Here is a 22,595-nt window from a genome sequence, read left to right on the forward strand (position 1 = left end):
TGTGTGTGTGTGTGTATGTGTGTGTTTATGCGTTTGTGTGTGTATGTGTGTGTGTGTGTTTATGTGTGTGTGTTTTTGTGTGTGTTTATGTGTGTGTTTGTGTGTGTGTGTTTATGTTTGTGTGTGTGTGTGTGTGTGTGTGTGCATGTTTATATGTGTGTGTTTATGGTGGGTGCATGTTTATGTTTGTGAGTGTGTGTGTTTATGTGTGTATGTGTATGTGTGTGTGTGTGTGTGTGTGTGTGTGTGTGTGTGTGTGTGTGTTTATGTGTGTGTTTATGCGTTTGTGTGTGTATGTGTGTGGGTGTTTATGTGTGTGTATGTTTGTGTGTTTTTTTGTATGTGTGTTTATGTGTGTATGTGTATGTGTGTGTGTGTGAGTGTGTTTATGTGTGTGTTTATGCGTTTGTGTGTGTATGTGTGTGTGTGTGTGTTTATGTGTGTGTATGTTTGTGTGTGTTTTTGTGTGTGTGTTTATGTGTGTGTGTTTTGTGTGTGTGTGTGTTTTTGTGTATGTTTATGTTTGTGTGTGTGTGTGTGTGTGTGTGTTTATGTGTGCATGTTTATATGTGTGTGTTTATGGGTACATGTTTATGTTTGTGAGTGTCTGTGTGTTTATGTGTGTATGTGTATGTGTGTGTGTGTGTGTGTGTGGGTGTGGGTGTGTGTTTGTGTGTGTGTGTGTGTGTGTGTGTGCGTGCGTGTGTGTGTGTGTCCATGCTACATTGATGTCGTTCTCGAACAAGTGACAGAGCAGATGAAAGTCGTGCAGTGTATGTTAATGGAGTGATTAGAGCCAATTTATCCCAGAGAATCGTATCCAACAAGCGCCGGTAACTCCGTTTCTTCGCTGATTTCATCACATGTATCATTACGGTTTTTGTATTTTGACATATTTTTGCAAACCTTGCTACTCCAGATATAAAATGCAGTTTATAAACCATTGCCATGATATGTTGTCGTCACAGAGAAAGACAATCGGGCAAGCGTTTTTACTTCGTGTGTTGTGATTTTATTACTTCCAATATTGTGCATTTCAGTCTGCATCCAATGACCTGTGCCATCAATGACGTCACATTCATCTTGACCACATCAACATATGCAGTTGCTCTGTGTTCCTCGGTATCAAGTTTATGACATTGTACCACAGACGGTATAATCGTGTTCCTATTGGTGTATAATAGGTACTGCATAGTTTGTGGAAGGTATAGGCCTACTGATTGTTATGTCTTGACTAACGAGGTATTACGACTACTGTCAGTATCCCACGAGGGTCACTCAAGATGTTCTACAAACGAGATCCTCTCAGTAGTCCAACAGATGCCATGGTTTTTATCATTATGATGATCTTTATCATATATATATATATATATATATATATATATATATATATATATATATATATATATATATATATATATATGATTGTGAGGATAAAGTTGCCTTTCTTTGACCCTGGTGACGTCTCGTTTTTTGAACGCCTGGTGTTCACCGTTATGTCATGGACCAAATTAGGAAATCGTGATTTAAACTCAACTGCATGTATAGATGTTCATTTACAAAAATAACGTTTAAAAAAGAAAACAAGCTCTTATGTACAAAAGATATCATAATTATGTCGTGAACAAAATAGATACAATAATATAAACCATTTGCGAACTATACCGATGAAACATCTCTTTAAAATTCCCGGGGAGGTGGGAGTAGCAAAGTGAAGAAGGCTTCGTAGCAGTTGTTTACGTTCCTGTACGAACATGGCACATTGACATCATTATCATATAGCAATCTCTCCCCCCAAAGATTCATGTAAAAAAGGTAAATGCATGACCATGATCATTACACGCAATCTTATATTATAAAGTTACAAGTACATTTCCGTGACTCGTCTGCCGCATAAAAGGCACTGCGTGTTTACAAATAAATAGGTATAAAGCTAAAGTTGGAGGGGACGACCACGAGGAGGTAAAAGGTCTCTTCCGGCCCCAACGCACGCACAAGCGCTCACACATGCACGAGGCCCGGCAATGTGCTCGCGTGAGGGAGGAAGAAGAAGCAGCCCGTGGCCTCCCCTCGCACTTTATTCTTTGCAGGGAATCACCGTAGCAGAGCTACAGGGAAGGTAATGAGTTCAGTGCAATCAGTTTGGGTATCTTCCTGCCGTCCATCAAAGCGTACCGTCAAGTCTTCAGAGTTATTTTCTTCCATCATCTGCAAGAATGAGGAATCAAACAGCACGTTAGTTTACGCATTATTATAACTCCAACGCATATATGACACATACTACATGTATACATATGACGTTGGGTTCTTTAACATTGACAAATGTGCGTCAAAAGGCAACTTTTCTTCGATAAAGATATTTCCATTAAGTCTGCCCCTTGTCGCACGTGCCCAGAATCCCTGAGTGTGATGACATGAGAGTGATGAGACGTTATGATGTAAAAACGACGTCTCACCCAAACACAAACACAAACAACACCGATTTCTACATCGTGATGTCTTTTTTCATTTTTTTTCTGTCTTCGCAAAAATCGCTCCCACATTCGTGCCTCGATTAACGCCTCTCCCCAAGCCCGCCTCCCTCATATCCGCGCCTCGATCGACCCCCTTCCCCGAGCCATCCGCACCTCGATCAACCCCCTTCCCCAATCCCTCCGCTCCCACATCTCCACCTTCATCGACACACTTCCCCGAGCGCAATCCCCCCACATCTCCACCTTGATCGACCCCCTTCCCCGAGCGCAATGCCCCCACATCTCCACCTTGATCGACCCCCTTCCCCGAGCGCAATGCCCCCACATCTCCACCTTGATCGACGCACTTCCCCGAGCGCAATCCCCCCACATCTCCACCTTGATCGACGCACTTCCCCGAGCGCAATCCCAACACATCTCCACCTTGATCGACCCCCTTCCCCGAGCCCAATGCCCCCACATCTCCACCTTGATCGACCCCCTTCCCCGAGCCCTATGCTTCCACATATCAACATTGATCGACCCCCTTCCCCGAGCCCTATGCCCCCACATCTCCACCTTGATCGACCCCCTTCCCCGAGCCCTATGCCCCCACATCTCCACCTTGATCGACGCACTTCCCCGAGCGCAATCCCCCCACATCTCCACCTTCATCGACCCCCTTCCCCGAGCCCAATGCCCCCACATCTCCACCTTGATCGACCCCCTTCCCCGAGCCCAATGCCCCCACATCTCCACCTTGATCGACACCCTTCCCCGAGCCCAATGCCCCCACATCTCCACCTTGATCGACCCCCTTCCCCGAGCCCTATGCTTCCACATATCAACATTGATCGACCCCCTTCCCCGAGCCCTATGCCCCCACATCTCCACCTTGATCGACCCCCTTCCCCGAGCCCTATGCCCCCACATCTCCAACTTGATCGACCCCCTTCCCCGAGCCCAATGCCCCCACATCTCCACCTTGATCGATCCCCTTCCCCGAGCCCTATGCTTCCACATCTCCACCTTGATCGACCCCCTTCCCCGAGCCCAATGCCCCCACATCTCCACCTTGATCGACCTCCTTCCCCGAGCCCAATGCTCCCACATCTCCACCTTGATCGACCCCCTTCCCCGAGCCCAATGCCCCCACATCTCCACCTTGATCGACCTCCTTCCCCGAGCCCAATGCTCCCACATCTCCACCTTGATCGACCTCCTTCCCTGAGCCCTATGCCCCCACATCTCCACCTTGATCGACCCCCTTTCCCGAGCCCTATGCCCCCCACATCTCCACCTTGATCGACCCCCTTCCCCGAGCCCAATGCCCCCACATCTCCACCTTTATCGACCCCCTTCCCTGAGCCCTATGCCCCTACATCTCCACCTTTATCGACCCCCTTCCCTGAGCCCTATGCCCCTACATCTCCACCTTGATCGACCCCCTTCCCCGAGCCCTATGCACCCACATCCCCACTTTGATTGACGCACTTATCTGATCCATCCGCACCTCGATCAACCCCTGTCCCCAAGCCCTCCGCTCCCATATCCGCACCTCGATCGATCCCTTTCCCCAAACCCTCTGCCATCACATTCGCGCATCGATCGATCCCCCCCCCCCCCCCCCTAGACCTCCATGGTCTATATGTTCCACACACCGAAGGGATCTCAAAACCAGCTCGCAAAGTCCAGCAGCTCCTGCTCTTCTGGAGTGAGTGGTTCGCATGACGACGTCTCGTCAGACGAATAACAGGAGAGGGCGCCAGGAGATCCCGCCACCGAGTTGAGCTCCGACACAGGAGAGAAGTACGGTGATGGCACACCAGGAGGTAGCAGTGCCGCAGAGATGGCCGTGTGCTCATCGAGCAGTTGCTGGAGGGCCTTGATGTACTCCACCGCCGAGCGCAGCGTCTCCACCTTACTCATCTTCTTGTTCGCGCTACCGTTAGGAACGTGCTGGCGAAGTGTGGCGAAGCCCAGGTTGACGAGCTTCACGCGATTGCGTTCTCGCTCGTTCCGCCGTGCAACTGCCGCCGGTAGCTGCTGCGGTAGCGCGTAGCTCAATCCGGAGAAGTGCAGGCGCCGTTTACAACGCAGGAGTTCAGGGGACGCTGCACGGGGCCGCTTCCCACCGAGTGACGGGTTCTCCGCAGCTTTGCCTTTCCCAGGGCTCACGCTGTCGGTGTCACTTGACGTGTCCACACCAAAGAGGCACGATTCGGCCACAAAGCTCGCCATGCCGCGACTGCAACTGTGCAGGGACAGGGGGTGGGGTGGGGGAAGGGAATGCGTTTAGGGAAGAAACCCCAAAATCCCCGCAAAGGGTCCAAAGATTGGGGATGCTTGAACTGGATAAAAAATTGCACCCTTAACCGGTGCTCGTCCCGCTTCTGCCTTTACGGGTCTTGGATTGGCCACGGGAAGGGCGGCACGAGCAGCGCGTGCCGTGCGCGTGGCTGCCCGAGCTTGGCAAGTGGCGGATCCCGAAAGGCGCCGCCTTAAATAAGCGCGTCGTTGTCGCTACACAGCCTGGCGGAGGGGTGGTTCAAAGTGGGGTGGTTGAGGAGGGAGGAAAGAAAGATCGGTGGGTGGTTGGGGGTGGGGGAGGGTTACAGTGGTTAATATAATGACCGAGGCTAAGGAGGGGTAGCTCAAACTCCTCACTGAGCGATATGGTGGAGCTGTGTGCAGTGTCGGTGGGAGGAGGTGTGATGCGTTGCGCAGTTGAGATCGAAGAGCGAGCTCCTCTTCACCTCACCCTGCACCCCTCCCTCAACTGTCATGTTAATCGTGCTCCGTTGGCGCGTGCCGGAGCAGGCGCGGCGCGTGCGGCCTCCGCAGCAAGGCTCACGCCGCGGGAGTGGGGGGAGGAGGAGGGGGAGGGAAGGGAGGTGGTTGACGACGAGACTTTGCCAAGTAAAAAAAACGATCCTCCATCGCTTTCCCCGAAACAACACGGAGCTTCGAGTGGCGCCTTTCAGTGCGAGCACCTGCACAGAATAGCGGACGGGACGCATTAACCGTCTAATTTAGTTACGTTTTGTAGTTAATTGGAGCTTGGGGAAGGAGGAAGGGATGGACAATGGAAGACCACATAGATTCGCTGAAGTTCCTTGGATAATAATAATAATAATAATAATAATATGAGTTCCCTCACAACGAACTTCGATACAAGAGAGGAGGCCATTCTGCTCATCAAATCCTGCGCTATCATGACCAACCTATGGTTGTTTGTCCCTGTTCCATCCCAATCAAATGCTGAACATCAAGCAAGGAAGCAGCACATACATTTTAAAACTCTTTGGTATTATATGTACAAGGTTCGAACCGCCGACCTCTCAGATCAGATACACACAATGGACACCCGAACCATTACACCACCAAAGCTAGTAGATACCCACCTCGTTGATATTCCTATACATATATCAAAATATACATATTATATATAAATATATATATAAATATAAATATATATATATATATATATATATATATATATATATATATATATATATATATATATATATATATATATATATATATATACTGTATATATGTATGCTGTATATACTGTATGTATATGTATATACTGTATATGTGTATGTGTGTATATATATATATATATATACTGTATATATGTATATGTATATACTGTATATGTGTATGTGTGTATATATATATATATATACTGTATATATGTATATGTATATACTGTATATGTGTATGTGTGTATATATATATATATATATATATATATATATATATATAAATAAATTTATATATATATATATATATATATATATATATATATATATATATATATATATATATATATATATATATATATATATATATATATTGTTGCGGGTTTTTTTTGTTTTTTTTGTATACAGAGTCGAGGCTCGTGAAAGAGCTAACATTTATCAAAGAAACAAATCAAACAAACAAGCAAACAAAGTATATAAAAAGGGGAGCGGTCGACAAGATGGGGAGAGAAGGGGAGGAAGCACACAAACACAACAACAACAGGCATTTTAAGGCCATTTTCCCTGCAAGAGCGGGGGTTAGCCTTACGGTCCCAATGACAATGTGCTCCACCCTGCCCCACCCTCTGCATCTCCCCCCCCCCGCCCACACCCGTTCCCCGACCATCCCCAGCCAAGTCCCTCTCGGTCCTCCCTGCCCTCCACCCCCCTCCACATTCACCTCCATCACTCCCCTCAACCAGCCATCCCCATCCCCCCTCAACACACGACCAAACCATCCCAACCTGCCTCTCCCCACAGCATCCATCACAAGCTCCACTCCCACCATCCCCCGCAACCCATCACCCGTCCTCCTCTCTCTCAACGACACCCCACACACCCACCGAACCACCCGCACCCCCACCCCCTCCAGCCCTCGCCGCCGCTCCACGTTCACCACCCACGCCTCACCCCCATAAACCACAACACTTCTCACAAATGCAGCACACCCCCCCCCCCCCCCAGCCTCAACGACACCCCCCCCCACCCCCGTCAGCACGCCACCCAGCCCCCGAAACCTCCCCCATGCTCATCCCACCCGAGCAACCACCGCCGAGTCTGATCCACCCCCCCCCCCGCCCCCCGCCCCCCGCCCCCCCCATTCAGCATGTCTCCAAGGTAACAAAATGTTTTCACACCTTCCAGCTTCACGCCATCTCCAAGATCCAACTCAACATTTCCTCCATCTGCAGCTCCCTCTGTGCACACCTTACACTTGAATGTAGCTGCCACACTGGTTAATGACCCTCTCAAACCACTACATTTTTGATGAACCCACTCAGCGCACATTGTGCATTGAATGGAATTCACTCCGACACCATTCCTGCACACAGCACACGGCCACTTCCCAGTTCTTTTCACCTCACAACATGCTTTACCACTTGCCATCACCTTCGTTTTTCCGATATTCACCTTCAGACCTTTTGTCTCCATACATCCCTTCCACTTGTTCATCTTCTCCTTCAGTCCATCCATACTTTCTGCAATCAACACCAGATCATCTGCATAAAACAACTCCCACGGTAAACCCTCCTTTACGTTCTGAGCCAGCACCTCCATCACAGCTACAAATAGTAGTGGACTTAGTACCGACCCCTGATGCACTCCCACCTTCACCTCAAACGCACCACTGTTCCCGTCCTTCGTCCTTACAGCTGTGCGTGCTCCTTTGTCCATTGCCATCACTACTCTGATCAACCATTCCTCCACTCCTAACTTCCTCAATGCCCATGTCACTACTTCACGTGGAACCCTATCGAATGCTTTCTCCAGATCAACAAACCCAAGAAACAACTTCTTACTCTTCTTCATATACTTCTCCTGCAAGTGCCTCACAATAAAAAGTGCGTCTGTCGTTCCTCTTCTTGGCATAAATCCAAACTGCATTTCGTCAATCTTCACTTTCTTCCAAATCGTCCTCTCCAACACCCTTTCCAATACCTTCATTCCATGCTCCAATAACTTTATCGCTCGATACGAGCCACAGTCCAGAGGGTCACCTTTCCCCTTGTATAGAGGGATGAGGGTACGCAGTTCCCAATCCACTGGAATGCGGCCTTCTTTCACCACCAGATTGCAGATCTCTGTCATTCTCTTCACACCCCAATTTCCCGCTGCCTTCAACATATCTCCCACAACTCCCGTCGGCCCTCCCGCTTTTCTACTCTTCATTGCTTTTATCGCTTCCTCAACTTCCTTCTCGGTTATCTTCTCTGCCGGTCCTAAAACTGGGTTACTCTCGATGTTGCCATCCCATTCATTCTCTGCATTCAACAGTATTTCCATATATCTCTTCCATCTTCCTTTAATTCCATCTGGGTCCACAACGATTTGTCCCACTTCATCCTTCATCCTTCACTTTTAGAACCCTCACTTGTAAATAATTCTTGTAAATATTCTATTTGTTAAAAGGTCAAAGGTCACACCCATAGTTAGGCCATATGCAACACGTAGGTCACCATAGGACTTTAGTTATCTCCTTAGTATGTGTTTAAATATGGCCATGTTCCCAATAGTTGAATCTGCGTTGCATTAATCAAATAAGGTAGGCCCCATTCATCACATTCGAACCTCTCTCTCTCTCCAAGCTACTCCATCATGCCCACCTACAGTTGGGGCTTGTCCCTCCCAATTCTATAACATGCCTTCGCTTGCCAGCAGCGTTCGCTGCATTGAGCCGTCATCGCTGCCTTAAGCGCTCGCCCTGGCCACCATTACGCACGGGGTCAAGCTGGAGAAGAAGGGGGCGGAGCGCCAAGAACGAGGCGTGGCCCTGTCAACGTTCCGTCATGGGCGGAGCTGGGGAGCCCTCGCTGACCAATCGGGGCTGAGGTGAGCTCACTGATAGGCGTGGCTCGATGAAGCGCGCATTGATTTCTAAGCGCGTTATATAAGCGCAAGCGCGAGGACTGCTTTAACGACTGCGCAGGGGACCGTTGCTGTTGAGAGAACACCAAAAAGAGAGGAGGGAGAGAAGCTGAGTAAGGAGTTCACGAGCAGATTGAGTGGGAGAGCCGCGCCAACAGAGAGGGCACGGACAGAGCTGCGTTGGAACGAGCCATGCTGGGGAACTCCTAATTCATATGAATTCATAGGAACTGCGCATACGGACTTGCGAAGGACTCCCCCCCCCCCCCCCCCCCGCCATATGTAAGGTCCGGTCGCGTGCCAAAGATATGCGCTAGCTGCCTGCCATTCTTCGCCGCGGACCCGGAGCCTGGAACCATCTACTAACTACTTGGACCTTCTCCTACTACCACTACCATCCCGTGTGAGTCTGTTTGTTTGTCCGGGGTTGTAAGTAAGACTGTGTAGTTAAGCCTGCCCTGTGTCCTTTTGCTCTACTTCTTCTGTATATTACTTTCGTTTCCTCTTCTTCGGGTTTGGTTGTACATAATTAATAAATTCACTTGTTCTTTCTTTACTCTGGTTTCCTCTCCATCCGATCGCATCCGTCCTTTCTCTCAATTGAGTACCTGTGGCATGATCAGAACCGCTATAATCGTGATAGTCCTTGTTAATAGCTCGAATCACGGGTTGCAAAACCGCTCGGCAATTTCCATCTTATCCGTGGTTCGAGCGGGAGTTATTTCCCTGCTCGTGGTCGGGGTTAGTAAGTAGGTATATCGGACTCCATTGACCAATCACCCTAGCTGATTCCGACCGGGAGGAGCGTCATAATTTCCAGGATTGGGGGACAGCCAGCTTAAAAGACAAGGGGATTAACCCCCCCCTTGATAAGGGGAGAGCCGACCCCCGAATCCGCAACAATATATTGTTATGGATCTCGGACGTCGGCTCTCCCCTTATCAAGGGGGGGTTAATCCCCCCTTTTTTTTCCTTTTTTTTTGTATACTGAATCGAGGCTCGTGAAAGAGCTAACATTTATTTCACAAACAAATCAACCAGACAAACAAAATATATAAAAAGAGTGAGCGGAAGACAAGATGGGGAGAGAAGGGGAAGCACACAACCACAACATTTGAGAGCAGGGAGAAGTGTGGGAGGGAGAGGGCTTGGGGGGAGGAGGCGTGGGAAGGGGGGGGGGAGAGGTATAAAACACAAGGGGACCGAAATTAGCGGGGGTAGAAAAGATCAAGGTTTTGGATGGGGGAGGATAAGAGATGGTGGTGAACAGCTGTTTTAAAGACCTGGAGGGTGGAGTGGGATTGAAGAGAGTGAGGGAGTTTCTTCCAGAGGCGGGAGAAAAGAGTAATGAAGGAGTGAAGGTGAGCAGAAAGTCTTGATTTTGGCAGTTTAACCATAAGAGGGTTGCAGGCAGATCTTGTGCGACCTGTAGGAATATTTGGGGGACAGAGCCCAGAGAGAGCTGGGGGGGCAAGGCCAGAGAGGAGTCGGTAGAAGACGGAAAGACCACCAACCTGCCTGCGGTGAGTGAGTGAAAGGCCCTTGGAGTTAGCTTCATCGCAGGAGATTCCAATGATTCTGAACGCTTTGGTTTCAACAGCGTGAAGACGAGCTAGGTGTGAGGCAGGAGCACCAGACCAGAGCGGAGAGCAGTATTCCATAGAGCTGCAGATGAAAGCCTTGTATGTGGTGAGGAGCTCAGGTGTGCCAAGGAAGGACTTCGCACGACGGAGGATGCCCAGTCGGCGACTGGCTTTGGAGGCCAGATTTGAAATGTGGTTTTCCCAGGAAAGATCATGGCAAATAGTGAGACCCAAAAGCTTGAGTGACAGAACTTCTTGGAGAGGATTATTCAGAAAGTGGATGGGAGGGTTGTCCAGTCGGTCTTTTAGGAGAGACATCGTAAGAGTGTGAGATTTATCAGGATTGAAAGACATGTTCCATTTGTTTGCCCAGTCTGTGATTTTGTCCAGGTCCCTGTTAACTATGAACACAGGGCCCTTGTCTTGTTATCTGGCCGACCCGAGTCCTGGGGGTTATAACGCTCCTTCCAGTCGGTATTAGGTAGGGTTATTGGTCAATCTAGTCCCAAATACCTAATTACGAACACTGACTGCGAAGCAGGCAAATAGCTCCCGCCCAAACCACGGCGTTAGTGGACACGCCGAGCGAAGCGAGCCGCGATTCGGGCCGTTAACAGGGACTAAACCTGATTCTGAGCGGTTCCTATCGTGCCACGTTTACCCAATGGAAGAAAAGACGAATGCGATCGGATAAAAGGAAAACCAGAAAGAACAAGTAATTTATTTACAATTTGTACAAGACGGAGAAGAGGAAACGAAATAATGTACAGGATAGGAAGAGGAATTAAGCAGAACACAGGGCAGTCTTAAAACAGTCTTATTCATAGTACCCAGGACAAACATACACACTCGCAAGGGGATTGTAGATGGTTGATAGAACAGGTAGAGGGTCCGGCGATGGGGTCCAGGCTGCGGTCCAGTGGGCGAAAGCCGGCAGGCAGCTCCGCGTGTAGTTGAACGCGACCGGACAATTATATAGCAGGGGGAAGCTGGTGTCCTGCATATGTAATATGTGCACACTTGTGCCAAACGCCATCTCTCTCCCCAATGTCCTCTTTAACAAGCGCGCCCTTCTTCTTCTCAGTCCTTCTCCAAGCCACCCTTCCAACACGTCCTCTTTAACAAACGCCGGCGCATGAGTCTCTTGGTAAATGTGCTCGCTGGCAAGTCCCCCGCGCAGTCCTGTGAAAGGGCTTTGCGCTCGTCTTTATAACTCAGGCAACGCGATCACTCCGATCACTCCGCGAGCCCTAAACCACGCCTGTCGGCGATGTCCCTTCAGCCCTGGTTGGCTGGTGAGGGCTTACCGGCTCCACCTTTGACGGCTGGATGACGTGGCCATACCTTCTTCTTAGCGTTCCGCCCCCTTTTTCCAGGCCTCACCGCGTGGCTTATGGCGGCGTTTGAGTGAGCTACAGCTCAAGGCAGCGAACGCTGCTAACAAAGGTGCGTAACAAATTGGGAGAGCCATAGGGCAGACTGGAGGGCGCGTAATGGCGTCACTTGGAGAGGGAGGTTGCAAACTGAACGGAATGGGGCCTACTTCTTATTTGATTGACACAACGCAGATTCAACTATTGGAAACACGGCCTTATCTAAAACACATACTAATGAAATAACTGGAATCCTATGGTGGCCTACGTGTTGCTTGTGGACTAACTAGGGATGCTACCTTTAACCTTTAATGATGTTGAATTTATTTACACAAGTGAGGGTTCTCAAAACCGCAACACTGCACCCCCCCCTTTTCCAGGCTCGCCCTGAGCCGAAACAAAAGGGCTATCTTTTAACTTAGTGTGACACTTAGGTGTGGTTACCCTCTACTTTTAACCTACTACCCTGAGTGCGACAGTTTTAACACTAGATATGTCCCCCCTGCAGCATTGCGTCCTGTCTAACTGACTCACGCCCACAATTAACCGAATTACGGAATGGTTCTCAAACTAAACATTTAGCCGGTGGGGAGCATTATTCACAAGACTACTATTATTTACACTACAACCCAGGACCTGTCTTTTGTGGGAAAAAGAGAAGATGTTTTGAAAAGAGGAAATGCCATTGCCATGCACTGCACCGATACACCATACCCATATGTACCAATATGCACCATGATAAAAAATGTTCCAACAAGCACCATCATGAAAATGCACCAAACATTTCAAAAATAATAAAATTATGAATGATGTCTTCTTGCTTCTCTGCTGGGCCGATGCATCTGGCTTGATCTTCTTGCTTGATGTTGTTTCAATTAATAAAAAGGGCACACACCGCGTCCGTTTTTTTAAAAATTTGTGGCCAGCAGGGCCAACTCAGGTGGTCCACTGCTGGGTATAGATGCCACTTAAAACAATGGTCCGCAAGCCAGATACCACTGGCAACAATGGTCGGTCCCAGCAGAGGGGCCAGGCCACAGAACGTGTGGTCCATAAGTGGTGCCAGGCCACAGAACGTGTGGTCCATATTGTGCATCAATGCAGGCAGGAGGCAGCAAGGGTGCGGGCGCACAATCCAGGGCACCTGCACACTCCCCTCGGACACAAAAGAACATGGTCCATGAGTGGGGAAGGAAGACAAGGCAGATTAGCGGGGAAAGGGCGCAAGGGTACACATAAAAACAAGGCAATGCAATATGAGGGGCGCGGGAGAGCGAGCCGAGAAAGCTCGTCCCTACTCGTACGTCACCCCCATGTCACCTACTCTACGCTTGCCCCTACCCCATATTTACACAATCTACAAATTTACAAATTCGTCTCGACCCGTCTTGTCCCCCATATCTCCCCTAAACCAAATTCGTCCCCAATCCCTCCCAAGAAAGAAGGGGATGGAATACCCACAATGTCTCACCCATGTCAAGATGCATCTTACATTCCCAAATCATCTGCAAAACATGGTGTGGAGTTCTATAACCTCGGTGAGTGGATGCGGATGGTGCGAAGAGACTTTCATCCTAGCTATACTTTCTAAATGACATTAACTCTTTACTCTACCTGGGGTCTTGCCCTGCCAATCCATTGGCCACTTTACACGATGTGGTTCTAGAAACCAATTCCCATTGCACATACTGTGGTGCTCTCCAATTTGGGGTCTCACTCCCCCGATTTTTCTACGCTGTGCCCTCGCACAATTTCGGGGCTGGGTCGTGTGGCTCCCCTAGCAGGTCCTACTTACCTGCGCATCTCCGCCACTGAACGTCGCCACCTGAGCTTGCCTAGCTCCTTCACCATAACCTACCTTGGGGAAGGCCCTCCTGGCTCTCTCACCCCACTACTGCCCTCCTTGGCATTGGGCAACCCGGGTCCTTCCCTTGGATCCTCGGGCCCCACTAAACTCTAACCTGTCTCGCAGAGCCTACCTGCGGCCTCACCTGTCCGACAGACTACCAGTGGCGGAGTGCTCAACCAACCATGCGCACTAACAGGCCACATGCCCAGCCATTCCACACACCAATGCACCCATCCAAGCAGTACGCTGCTACTTTCTGCACCACAGATGTCAATATCCAACCACAATTTACCTACTCCCTCTACCTACTTTTAAACTACCCTCCCCGAGTACTCGTGAAGGGGTCCATCCTTCCCCCATTCACTCCTTCGCACCATGCACTCCACTCCACTCATTCCACAATACTCACTCCACCCAACAAGCACTCCACACCATTTATTACCACTCACCAAATCTCTACTTACACACTAAGCAAGCAATTCATTCAACCAACTTCATTACATTCATCCACAATACGCTCACAATACATCACTTCTCCAAACCATTGCCTCACGCTCTCAAATCTTCCCACGCTCAATTCCGCATTTCAACATGCTCACCAGCAAAACACTCATTCAATTCCTTATTTGATAAACTACACTCCATAAACACAGGAGATCTCGCGAGATCTTGGAGACGGCGGCAGGGATTTTCGAAGCTCCACACGGTCTCCACGTTTTTCGAAGTTAAGTCTGTTCACAATTGTATTTTGTCGAAACTGTATTTATCTTTCGGTGTGTGAAGTTATTGTGTGCAACTTTGGTTGTTTCTCGGTGTTTATCTTTCATAAATTGATCGTCTGTTTGCCGTGTCGTGAGCAAGGCCTTTGCCGCGTCGCGAACGATTTGAAATCGAAGTTAAGTGATTGTTCCCATTTGTATTTTCGTTAAAACTGTATTTATTTATGGTGTTGTACGTATATTGTGTCCCGACGAAGATTTTTCGGTGCAAATCTTTCATACCTGTATTGAAAATCGTGTTAATTCGTGTCGTGTCTTGAGGCCTTGTACAGTGTGCACTGTACAACCTTGAGGCTTTGTTTTTCTCAGCGGTCCGTCGTTTGTGATCCAATAACTTTCGTTCTCTGTATTCCCAGTCTTTTCACCCATAGCCTACTTCCTTGTGTAAATCTCAACTCAAAAAAAAACAAACAAAAAAAAAAAAAAACATTTCCTTCTCTGTTCTCATTCGTTTATTCATTTTTATTCGTTCGTTCGTTCTTCGACCACGTGTTTCTCCCCCATTTCCCCAGATAGTTTTCACTCATTAACCTTCAATGTTTACACTTTCCCCTCAAGTTATGTATTCCGTCATATTTTATAACACCTTTTTCTTCTTCTTCTTTAAAAGGCTGCTTTCGACTTGCTCACCAAATCAATTCATCCCAAAAAAAATATCCATCTCCTATAGTGCCTTTTTTCTACATTCCCTAAACTCTCCTGCACTCCATCCTCCATCCAGCGTCCTTAAACGTATTTTTAACTCGAAGGTCACAAGAAACTCATTTTGCAATAAATGTTCGTTTCCCATAAATCGTACACTTTCAAAAATCCAATCTCACCCCTCCCCTCCAAATCTTCCCCATAACCCCTCCCCTCCAAATCTTCCCCATCACCTCTCCCCTCCAAATCTTCCCCATCACCCATCCCTTTCAAATCTCCCCCCTTGCCCCCTCCCTCCTAAACTACCCCCTCACCCCTCCCCGCCAAGACGCCCCCTCGCCCCTCCCCTCCGAGACTCCTGCCTCACCCCTCCCCTCCAAATCTCCCCCATATCCCATCCCTTTCAAATCCCTCCCCTTGTCCCTTCCCTCCCAAACTCCCCCCTCACCCCTCCCCTTCAAATCTCCCCACCCTCATTGCTTCTCAATTTCCCCCTCTCACTCCCCCTCCTCAAAGCGTCCTCCCCGCTTCTTCCCCCTTCAAACTCTCACCTCCATCTCCCCCAACCTTCTGCCTCGCTCTTCCCCCTCCTCAAATAACACCTCATTGTGGCTCACCCAATCACCATCAAACCTTTTGTCCGCCCCATCCTTCCCTTTCTCCGAGCTATTCTGAAATCTCTGACACACCTTCAACAGCTCTCCCTACCTCTTCCACCTCTTCCACATCTTACCCTACCCCTCCTCCCCCCTGTTCTGTATCTGATGCTCCCCCTTCCTCTTCATTAATGGTATGGACCTCAAACATCCAGGGCCTTCGTTCAAACTTAACTGATCTCTCCATACAGGTTGCTTCTGTCAAACCAGACGTGATCTGCTTAACAGAAACTTTCCTCCTTTATGATGTCTCTGATTCCATAGTATCTCTCCCGGGCTACTCCCTCCTCCGGTATGATAGACCTGAGCCTCGTCCTGGAGGCGGGGTTGCTATCTTTATCAAAAACTCTCTTCCTCACTCGCCCTGCACTGCACTCTCTCCACCTCACCCCCAGGAATACCTCTGGCTACGGCTTCCCCTTCGCTCCCACCTCTTGTTCATATGTGTGTTGTACCGTCCACCAAACAGTGATGACTCCATCTACATCTCGCTGTCTGATGATATGGACCAACTTCTATCTACTCATCCCAACTCTCTCTTCCTCATATGTGGTGATTTCAACTGTCATCATGCCAGTTGGCTGGGTGTGGGTACCTCTCTCACCAGCCATGGCTCCTCAGCAAAGGACTTCTGCGACTCACTGGGACTGACACAATCTGTCAATTTCCCGACCCGGATCTCAGTCAACGGAACATCTTCTCTTCTGGACTTGGTTATGACTAACTTCCCTGAAAATGTCTGCTGCTCTTCTTCTGCTCCGATCGGATCATCTGATCATGTCCTTGTTAAAGTGGACATCTCTCTGACCATCCTCAGGGAGCCTGCTCAGCGTCGACGAGTCTGGCATTTCACTCAGGCCAACTGGCACGGTCTTCAAGCAGCCATCAATCATCTGGACTGGTCTCCCATCTCTACCACCTCTGACATCAACTCATCCTGGGAATTCTTCCAAAGTAAATTGCTCTCTCTCATGCACAGATTTATCCCATCTCGTCTTCAGTTGTCATACCCTTCCTCCCGTCCATGATACACGGAATCTTGTGGTGAGGCTGTTGCCCAGAAACAACTTGCCTTCGTCTCCTGGAAAGCAAATCCAACGGAAGGAAATCTCATTTCCTTTCACAAAGCCTGAAACAAGTGTGTGTCCACCCTCAGGAGAGCCAGGAAACAATATCTCTCCGTTCTCAAGACCGAACTCTCTTATCTGTCTCCCTCTTCCAAATCCTGGTGGCGTCTGGTCAAATCCGTTTCTGGTGTTTGTTCCCCCTCCATCCCCTCCCTTACCTCAAATGGCTACACAGCTGACTCCGCACGTGAAAAAGCTGAATGCCTCAACTCTGTGTTTGCCTCTAAATCTTGTGTCCCAAACCCATCCCTCTCTGTACCCACCATACCCAGTCGTACCCTGCTGCTCCTGGACTCCGTGTCCTTTCCTCCTGACAAGGTGGAAAAGTTTCTGTCAACCCTCGACTCTGATTCTGCAACTGGACCCGACGGCATCAGCCCACGGGTCCTAAAATCCTGCTCTGCTGCTCTATCTCACCCTCTCTCTGTTCTCTTCACCCTCTCTTTTGCTCAAGGTCAACTGCCATCTGCTTGGAAATCAGCCAACATCACCGCTTTGCACAAAAAAGGTGCAAAAACAGATCCTAGCAACTACAGACCAATCAGCCTTCTCCCAATTATCAGCAAAGTCATGGAATCCATCATTGCTTCGGATATGAAATCTTTCCTCTTCTCCAATGGCTTGATCTCTGATCATCAATTTGGTTTCAGACCAGGTCACTCTACTCTGGACATGCTGCTTCTGCTGTCTCAACAATGGATGGAGGTCCTCAATGCCAAACAGGAAATTAGAGCTGTCTCCCTCGACATATCACGTGCCTTCGACACGGTCTGGCACCCCGCTCTGCTCACCAAACTCTCCTCCTTTGGTATCCATGGAAATCTCCACGCATGGCTGGCGGACTTCCTCTCTAGTCGTCGTCAACGTGTGGCCCTGAATGGGTTTCTCTCATCTCCTCTTCCTGTTCAGGCTGGAGTTCCCCAAGGCAGTGTTCTGGGCCCCGTGCTTTTTCTGGTCTTCATCAATGATCTCTCTGACTCTCTCGAAAATCCTCTCTATCTCTTTGCTGATGACTCCACTCTCTGCCGCTCCATTCCTCTTCCCTCAGATCGGCAGTCTGCTGCCTCCTCACTCTCTGAAGACCTGGACAAAATCACAGACTGGTCAAACAAGTGGAACATGTCTTTCAATCCTGACAAATCTCACACTCTTACTATGTCTCTCCGAAAAGATCGACTGGACAACCCTCCCATCTACTTTCTCAACAATCCTCTCCAAGAAGTTCTGTCGCTCAAGATTTTGGGTCTCACTATCTGCCATGATCTTTCTTGGGAAAACCACATTTCCAAGCTGGCCTCCAAAGCCAGTCGCCGACTGGGCATCCTCCGTCGTGCGAAGTCCTTCCTCGGCACACCTGAGCTCCTCACCACATACAAGGCTTTCATCCGCAGCTCAATGGAATACTGTTCTCCCCTATGGGCCGGTGCTCCTGCCTCACACCTAGCTCGGCTTCACGCTGTTGAAACCAAAGCTTTCAGAATTATTGGAATCTCCCGCGATGAAGCTATCTCTGAGGGCCTTTCACTCACTCACCGCAGGCAGGTTGGTGGTCTTTCTGTCTTCTACCGACTCCTCTCCGGCCTTGCACCCCCAGCTCTCTCTGTGCTCTGTCCCCCAAATATTCCTACAGGTCGCACAAGATCTGCCAGCAACCCTCTGATGGTTAAACTGCCGAAATCTCGGCTCTCTGCTCACCTTCACTCTTTCATTCCTCTTTTCTCCCGCCTCTGGAACAAACTCCCTCACTCCCTTCAATCCCACTCCTCCCTCCAGGTCTTTAAAACAGCTGTTCACCACCATCTCTTATCTTCCCCCATCCAAAACCTTGATCTTTTCTACCCCCGCTAATTCACCCCAGATCCACCTTGTTTGAAATTCCAACTTCTTTCCTGGAAGTCCTGGCAGTGTCCATATGTTTTATACCTCTCCCACCGCCCCCTTCCCACGCCCCCCCCCCCAAAGCCCTCGCCCTCTCTCAGATCTCTCGATGTCTCCATGTCTCTCGGTCCCTGCTCTCAAATGTTGTGTTTGTGTCCTTCCCCCTCTCTCCCCATCTTGTCTACCGCTCCCTATGTTATATGTTTTATGTGTCGGTTTGTCTTTCTGTGTGATTAATGTTCGCTCTTTCACGAGCCTCGATCTTGTATACAAAAAAAAAAAAAAAAAAATAACACTGCATCATCTAATCTAACTACTACCCCTCTAATTCTTGTGCTTCCCCTGTCATCCCTTATACTATGCACATCCCCCGTCGTTATCATCCAACTACTCTACTCTACGTCCACACTACCTGTACAATGTCACTACTTAAATCTCAGGTCACCTATAGTCATTTCTCTAGATTCCTAACATTATTCAAGCCCTCCCTGGGTAGTTCTCACTGCCAAAAGCCCATAAACCTCTAGCTCCTTTGCCCAAACATAGTGAATTGTACAACTACCATCCATCACTACTGTTACATATTTATGTGAATGTATGTGAATTACCATTCAGGTCTTTGCTTATCCGTGTGTAGTATATTAAGTTGTTGTGTAGTTGTTGTGGTTGGAGGGTCAGGAGCCCTTCTGAGGGAGTGGCCGGAAACGGAAGTGACCGGAAACGGAAGAGGAAAAGACACGAGGAAAAAAGGACGAGGATTATTCTTCCTCGCCCCGCTCCGACAAAAGGTGGGATCGACCTTGCGCTGCGTGGAAAAGCGGCGTTCCGATCCGAAGCCTGTCTGGCGAGAGGAATTACCGGGACGTGTACCGGCCGGTGGAGACGGCAAGTTGACGGGGGGGCCGTGCATCGACCCCGCGTCTGGCCTCGTTCGCGGCACCGTCCAAACAGACGCGTGCGGGTCGCACGTTGGGGCCTAACGCGCCTTGCAAGCGGCGTGGGGTTTGGCGTGCTTTACCGTATCCGCTTCGCGTGGCCACGAGGGGCTGCAGCCACGGTGCCTGGTACGATACCTGCCCGGTGGAAACACGTCCACCCGGGGTTCGTTCTACCGCCCGAGTGCGGGGACGGCGACCATCATCTTGGTCAGGAGGGGCCCAGAGACATTGTGCGGGACCGAGACCAAAAGGGTGTCGTGAGTACTCACCGGGACACACGTATATAAGATGGCCATCTTACTCATAGGAAAGTGCTTGTGAATTGGGAATTGTTGATGGTTGTATATGGTTGATTGCTCGGGGAAAATCTCCGTGGTTGTGTCATTGCAATTGTATGGTCATTCCCATTGAAATATATCCTTGAACGTCAGTTGTCTCTTGGGTGAAATTCATATGGATTGCGTGGCGAAAGCGCATATTTAATACAGCTTTCTGGCGAAGTTCCTCTCACGGTCCGGGGGTCACCGAGACCAGGTATTCACCGAGGGGACCACGTAACAGAATTGGGGGCTCGTCCAAATTACGATTTGCGGTTTCGCAATTGGGTCTACGTCCGGGATTTAAAATTGTATAAAATAATAAAATAATAATTTTTTTTATTAATTAAAAATTATTTATTAATTATTAATTGGTAATTTTTTTTTTTTGAGAAATTGGGGTAAAGTCTTGGGTGAAGGTTAACAGGTGTTAACGATAGGCACCATGGCGTTTGTGGCACAGAACTTTGGGGTAACCCCGAGGGAGGCACAGTTCCGAGCGTTGCTAAAGTCGGACCTCTTGAAATTGGCCAAACATTTTAACTTGGAGGTCCGAACTAATTTGAGGAAGGCAGAGTTGCAGGCCACGGTGATACAATCTATGGTGGGATTAGGAACATGGGACGAGGTAGCCTGGGAGTGGCTACCCGAAGAACCAGAAGACGTTGAGCTCCGGAAACTGGAGTTGCAATTACGGAGCCAGGAACGGATTAAAGAAGAAGAAAGGAAAGCAGAAAAGGAAAGAGCAGAAGAAGAAAGGAAAGCAGAAAAGGAAAGAGCAGAAGAAGAAAGGAAAGCAGAAAAGGAAAGAGCAGAAGAAGAAAGGAAAGCAGAAAAGGAAAGAGCAGAAGAAGAAAGGAAAGCAGAAAAGGAAAGAGCAGAAGAAGAAAGGAAAGCAGAAGAGAGGAGGGAAGAGAAAGAAGCAGAGGAAAGGAGAGTGGAACGAGAACTCCAGGAAAGGTTAGAAGACAAAAAAGCAGAGGAAAGGAGAGTGGAACGAGAACTCCAGGAAAGGTTGGAAGAGAAAACAGCACAAGAAAGAACCGAGGAAAGGAGAGTGGAAAGAGAACTCCAGGAAAGAAGAGAAAAGGAACAAGCAGAGGAAAGGAGAGCTGCAAGGGACCTCGAAGCAGAGGAGAGAAAAGCGGAAAGGGAATTAAAGGAACGTGACATGGAGCTTCAGCAAGAAATCAAATTCAAGGAGCTGGAGTTAATGAGAGAACGGGGAGAGGCACCACCCTTGCTGACGGGGTCGACACCTAACCAGAAAACCTGGGATGTGGGCAGACATGTGAGGCTGGTTCCACCGTTCAGTGAAAAAGAAGTCGCGAAATTTTTCCCACACTTTGAGAAAGTGGCTCGACAATTAAACTGGCCGGAGGAGGCCTGGACCATACTCGTGCAAAGTGTGCTGGTGGGGAAAGCTCAGGAAATTTATTCGGCGCTACCAATGGACCAATGTGCAGATTATGAGGTACTGAAGAAGCACATCCTCAAGGCCTATGAGTTGGTTCCGGAAGCTTACAGGCAAAAATTCAGGAATGCCAGGAAGAGGGAGAGTGAGACCCATGTGGAGTTTGCCAGAGTGAAAGAAAACATGTTTGATCGGTGGTGTGAGTCAAAAGGAGTCGGGAAAGACTTCGAGACATTGCGGGACTTGATCCTGGTGGAGGAATTCCAGCAGTGTGTCCACGAGGACATCAAAGTGTACCTGCAGGAAAAGAAGGTACCAAAGTTGTGGGACGCAGCCACCATGGCAGATGATTATGCCTTAACCCACCGAATAGGGGTCCACGAACCTAACTCCTCGCCTAGATCTCCGCAGGGGAGGTGGGGAACAGCAGGTGCGGAGAACGACCATACATGGCGGCGGCCTCGAGATGATTATGGGGACAACTATGATACCCCACCGGTTCGAAATCAGAGGGATGCGGGCCCAAGACAAACTTATAGTTCGGGGGGCCCGAGGCAGACCCCGAGTTTTTCCTCCGGGCCTACTTGCGCGTTTTGCAAGAAACCTGGACACTTGATGTCCAGTTGTTACCTCATGAAAAGGGACAACCCAGAGCGGAGTCCGACTATTACAACTCCGAATGCGATGGCTAGCGTAAGAAATCGCCATCAAAAGGGTTACCAACCATTTGTTTCAGAGGGGTTTGTGTCACTGGATGGAGCCTCGACTAACCGGAGACCGGTTAGGATATTGAGGGACACAGGGGCCCATCAATCTTTAATGCTTGAAGGCATTTTGCCATGGTCCGAGGAGACGGCAACGGGGGATAGTGTTCGTTTACAGGGGATCGGGGGCGGTGTTAGTGCTCCCCTTCATGTCATCCATTTGGAGTCCGATTTGGTGTCAGGACCAGTCACCGTCGGCTTACAAGCCACGCTTCCTGTAGAGGGTGTATCTGTGGTTATCGGGAATGATTTGGCCGGGGGTCAAGTTTATGGTAACCTGAGGGTTGGTAAAGAGCCCAGCAGGGAAAATAACACCACACCAGCTCGGGATGGCGACAAAAGTGCCAAGTTATTTGTAGGGGGACTGAACTTCAAAACAGAGGAAGAAGTTCTGACCTCTGTCTTCAACAGATATGTGCCGCTGGTG

General features: G+C 49.1%; 1 protein-coding gene across 1 annotated transcript; it reads right to left on the reverse strand.

The window, feature by feature from the left end:
• Positions 1-1,417: 1,417 nt before the first annotated feature.
• On the reverse strand, positions 1,418-4,947 carry LOC137432101 (achaete-scute homolog 1-like). The gene is made up of 2 exons (XM_068123822.2): positions 4,115-4,947; positions 1,418-2,208 (listed from the first exon to the last, which is right to left on the reverse strand). Exon 1 carries the CDS (start codon positions 4,692-4,694, stop codon positions 4,125-4,127), a length of 570 nt encoding a protein of 189 aa, XP_067979923.1. The 5' UTR covers positions 4,695-4,947; the 3' UTR covers positions 1,418-2,208; positions 4,115-4,124.
• Positions 4,948-22,595: the final 17,648 nt, after the last annotated feature.

The sequence above is a fragment of the Myxine glutinosa genome, chromosome 8 (assembly GCF_964187855.1).
Source record: "Myxine glutinosa chromosome 8, kmMyxGlut1.1, whole genome shotgun sequence".
Taxonomy (NCBI): domain Eukaryota; kingdom Metazoa; phylum Chordata; class Myxini; order Myxiniformes; family Myxinidae; genus Myxine; species Myxine glutinosa.

What these genes read in the sequence shown, in the direction of transcription:
- LOC137432101 (XM_068123822.2), bottom strand. Translation starts at nt 4,694, where the DNA reads ATGGCGAGCTTTGTGGCCGAATCGTGCCTCTTTGGTGTGGACACGTCA.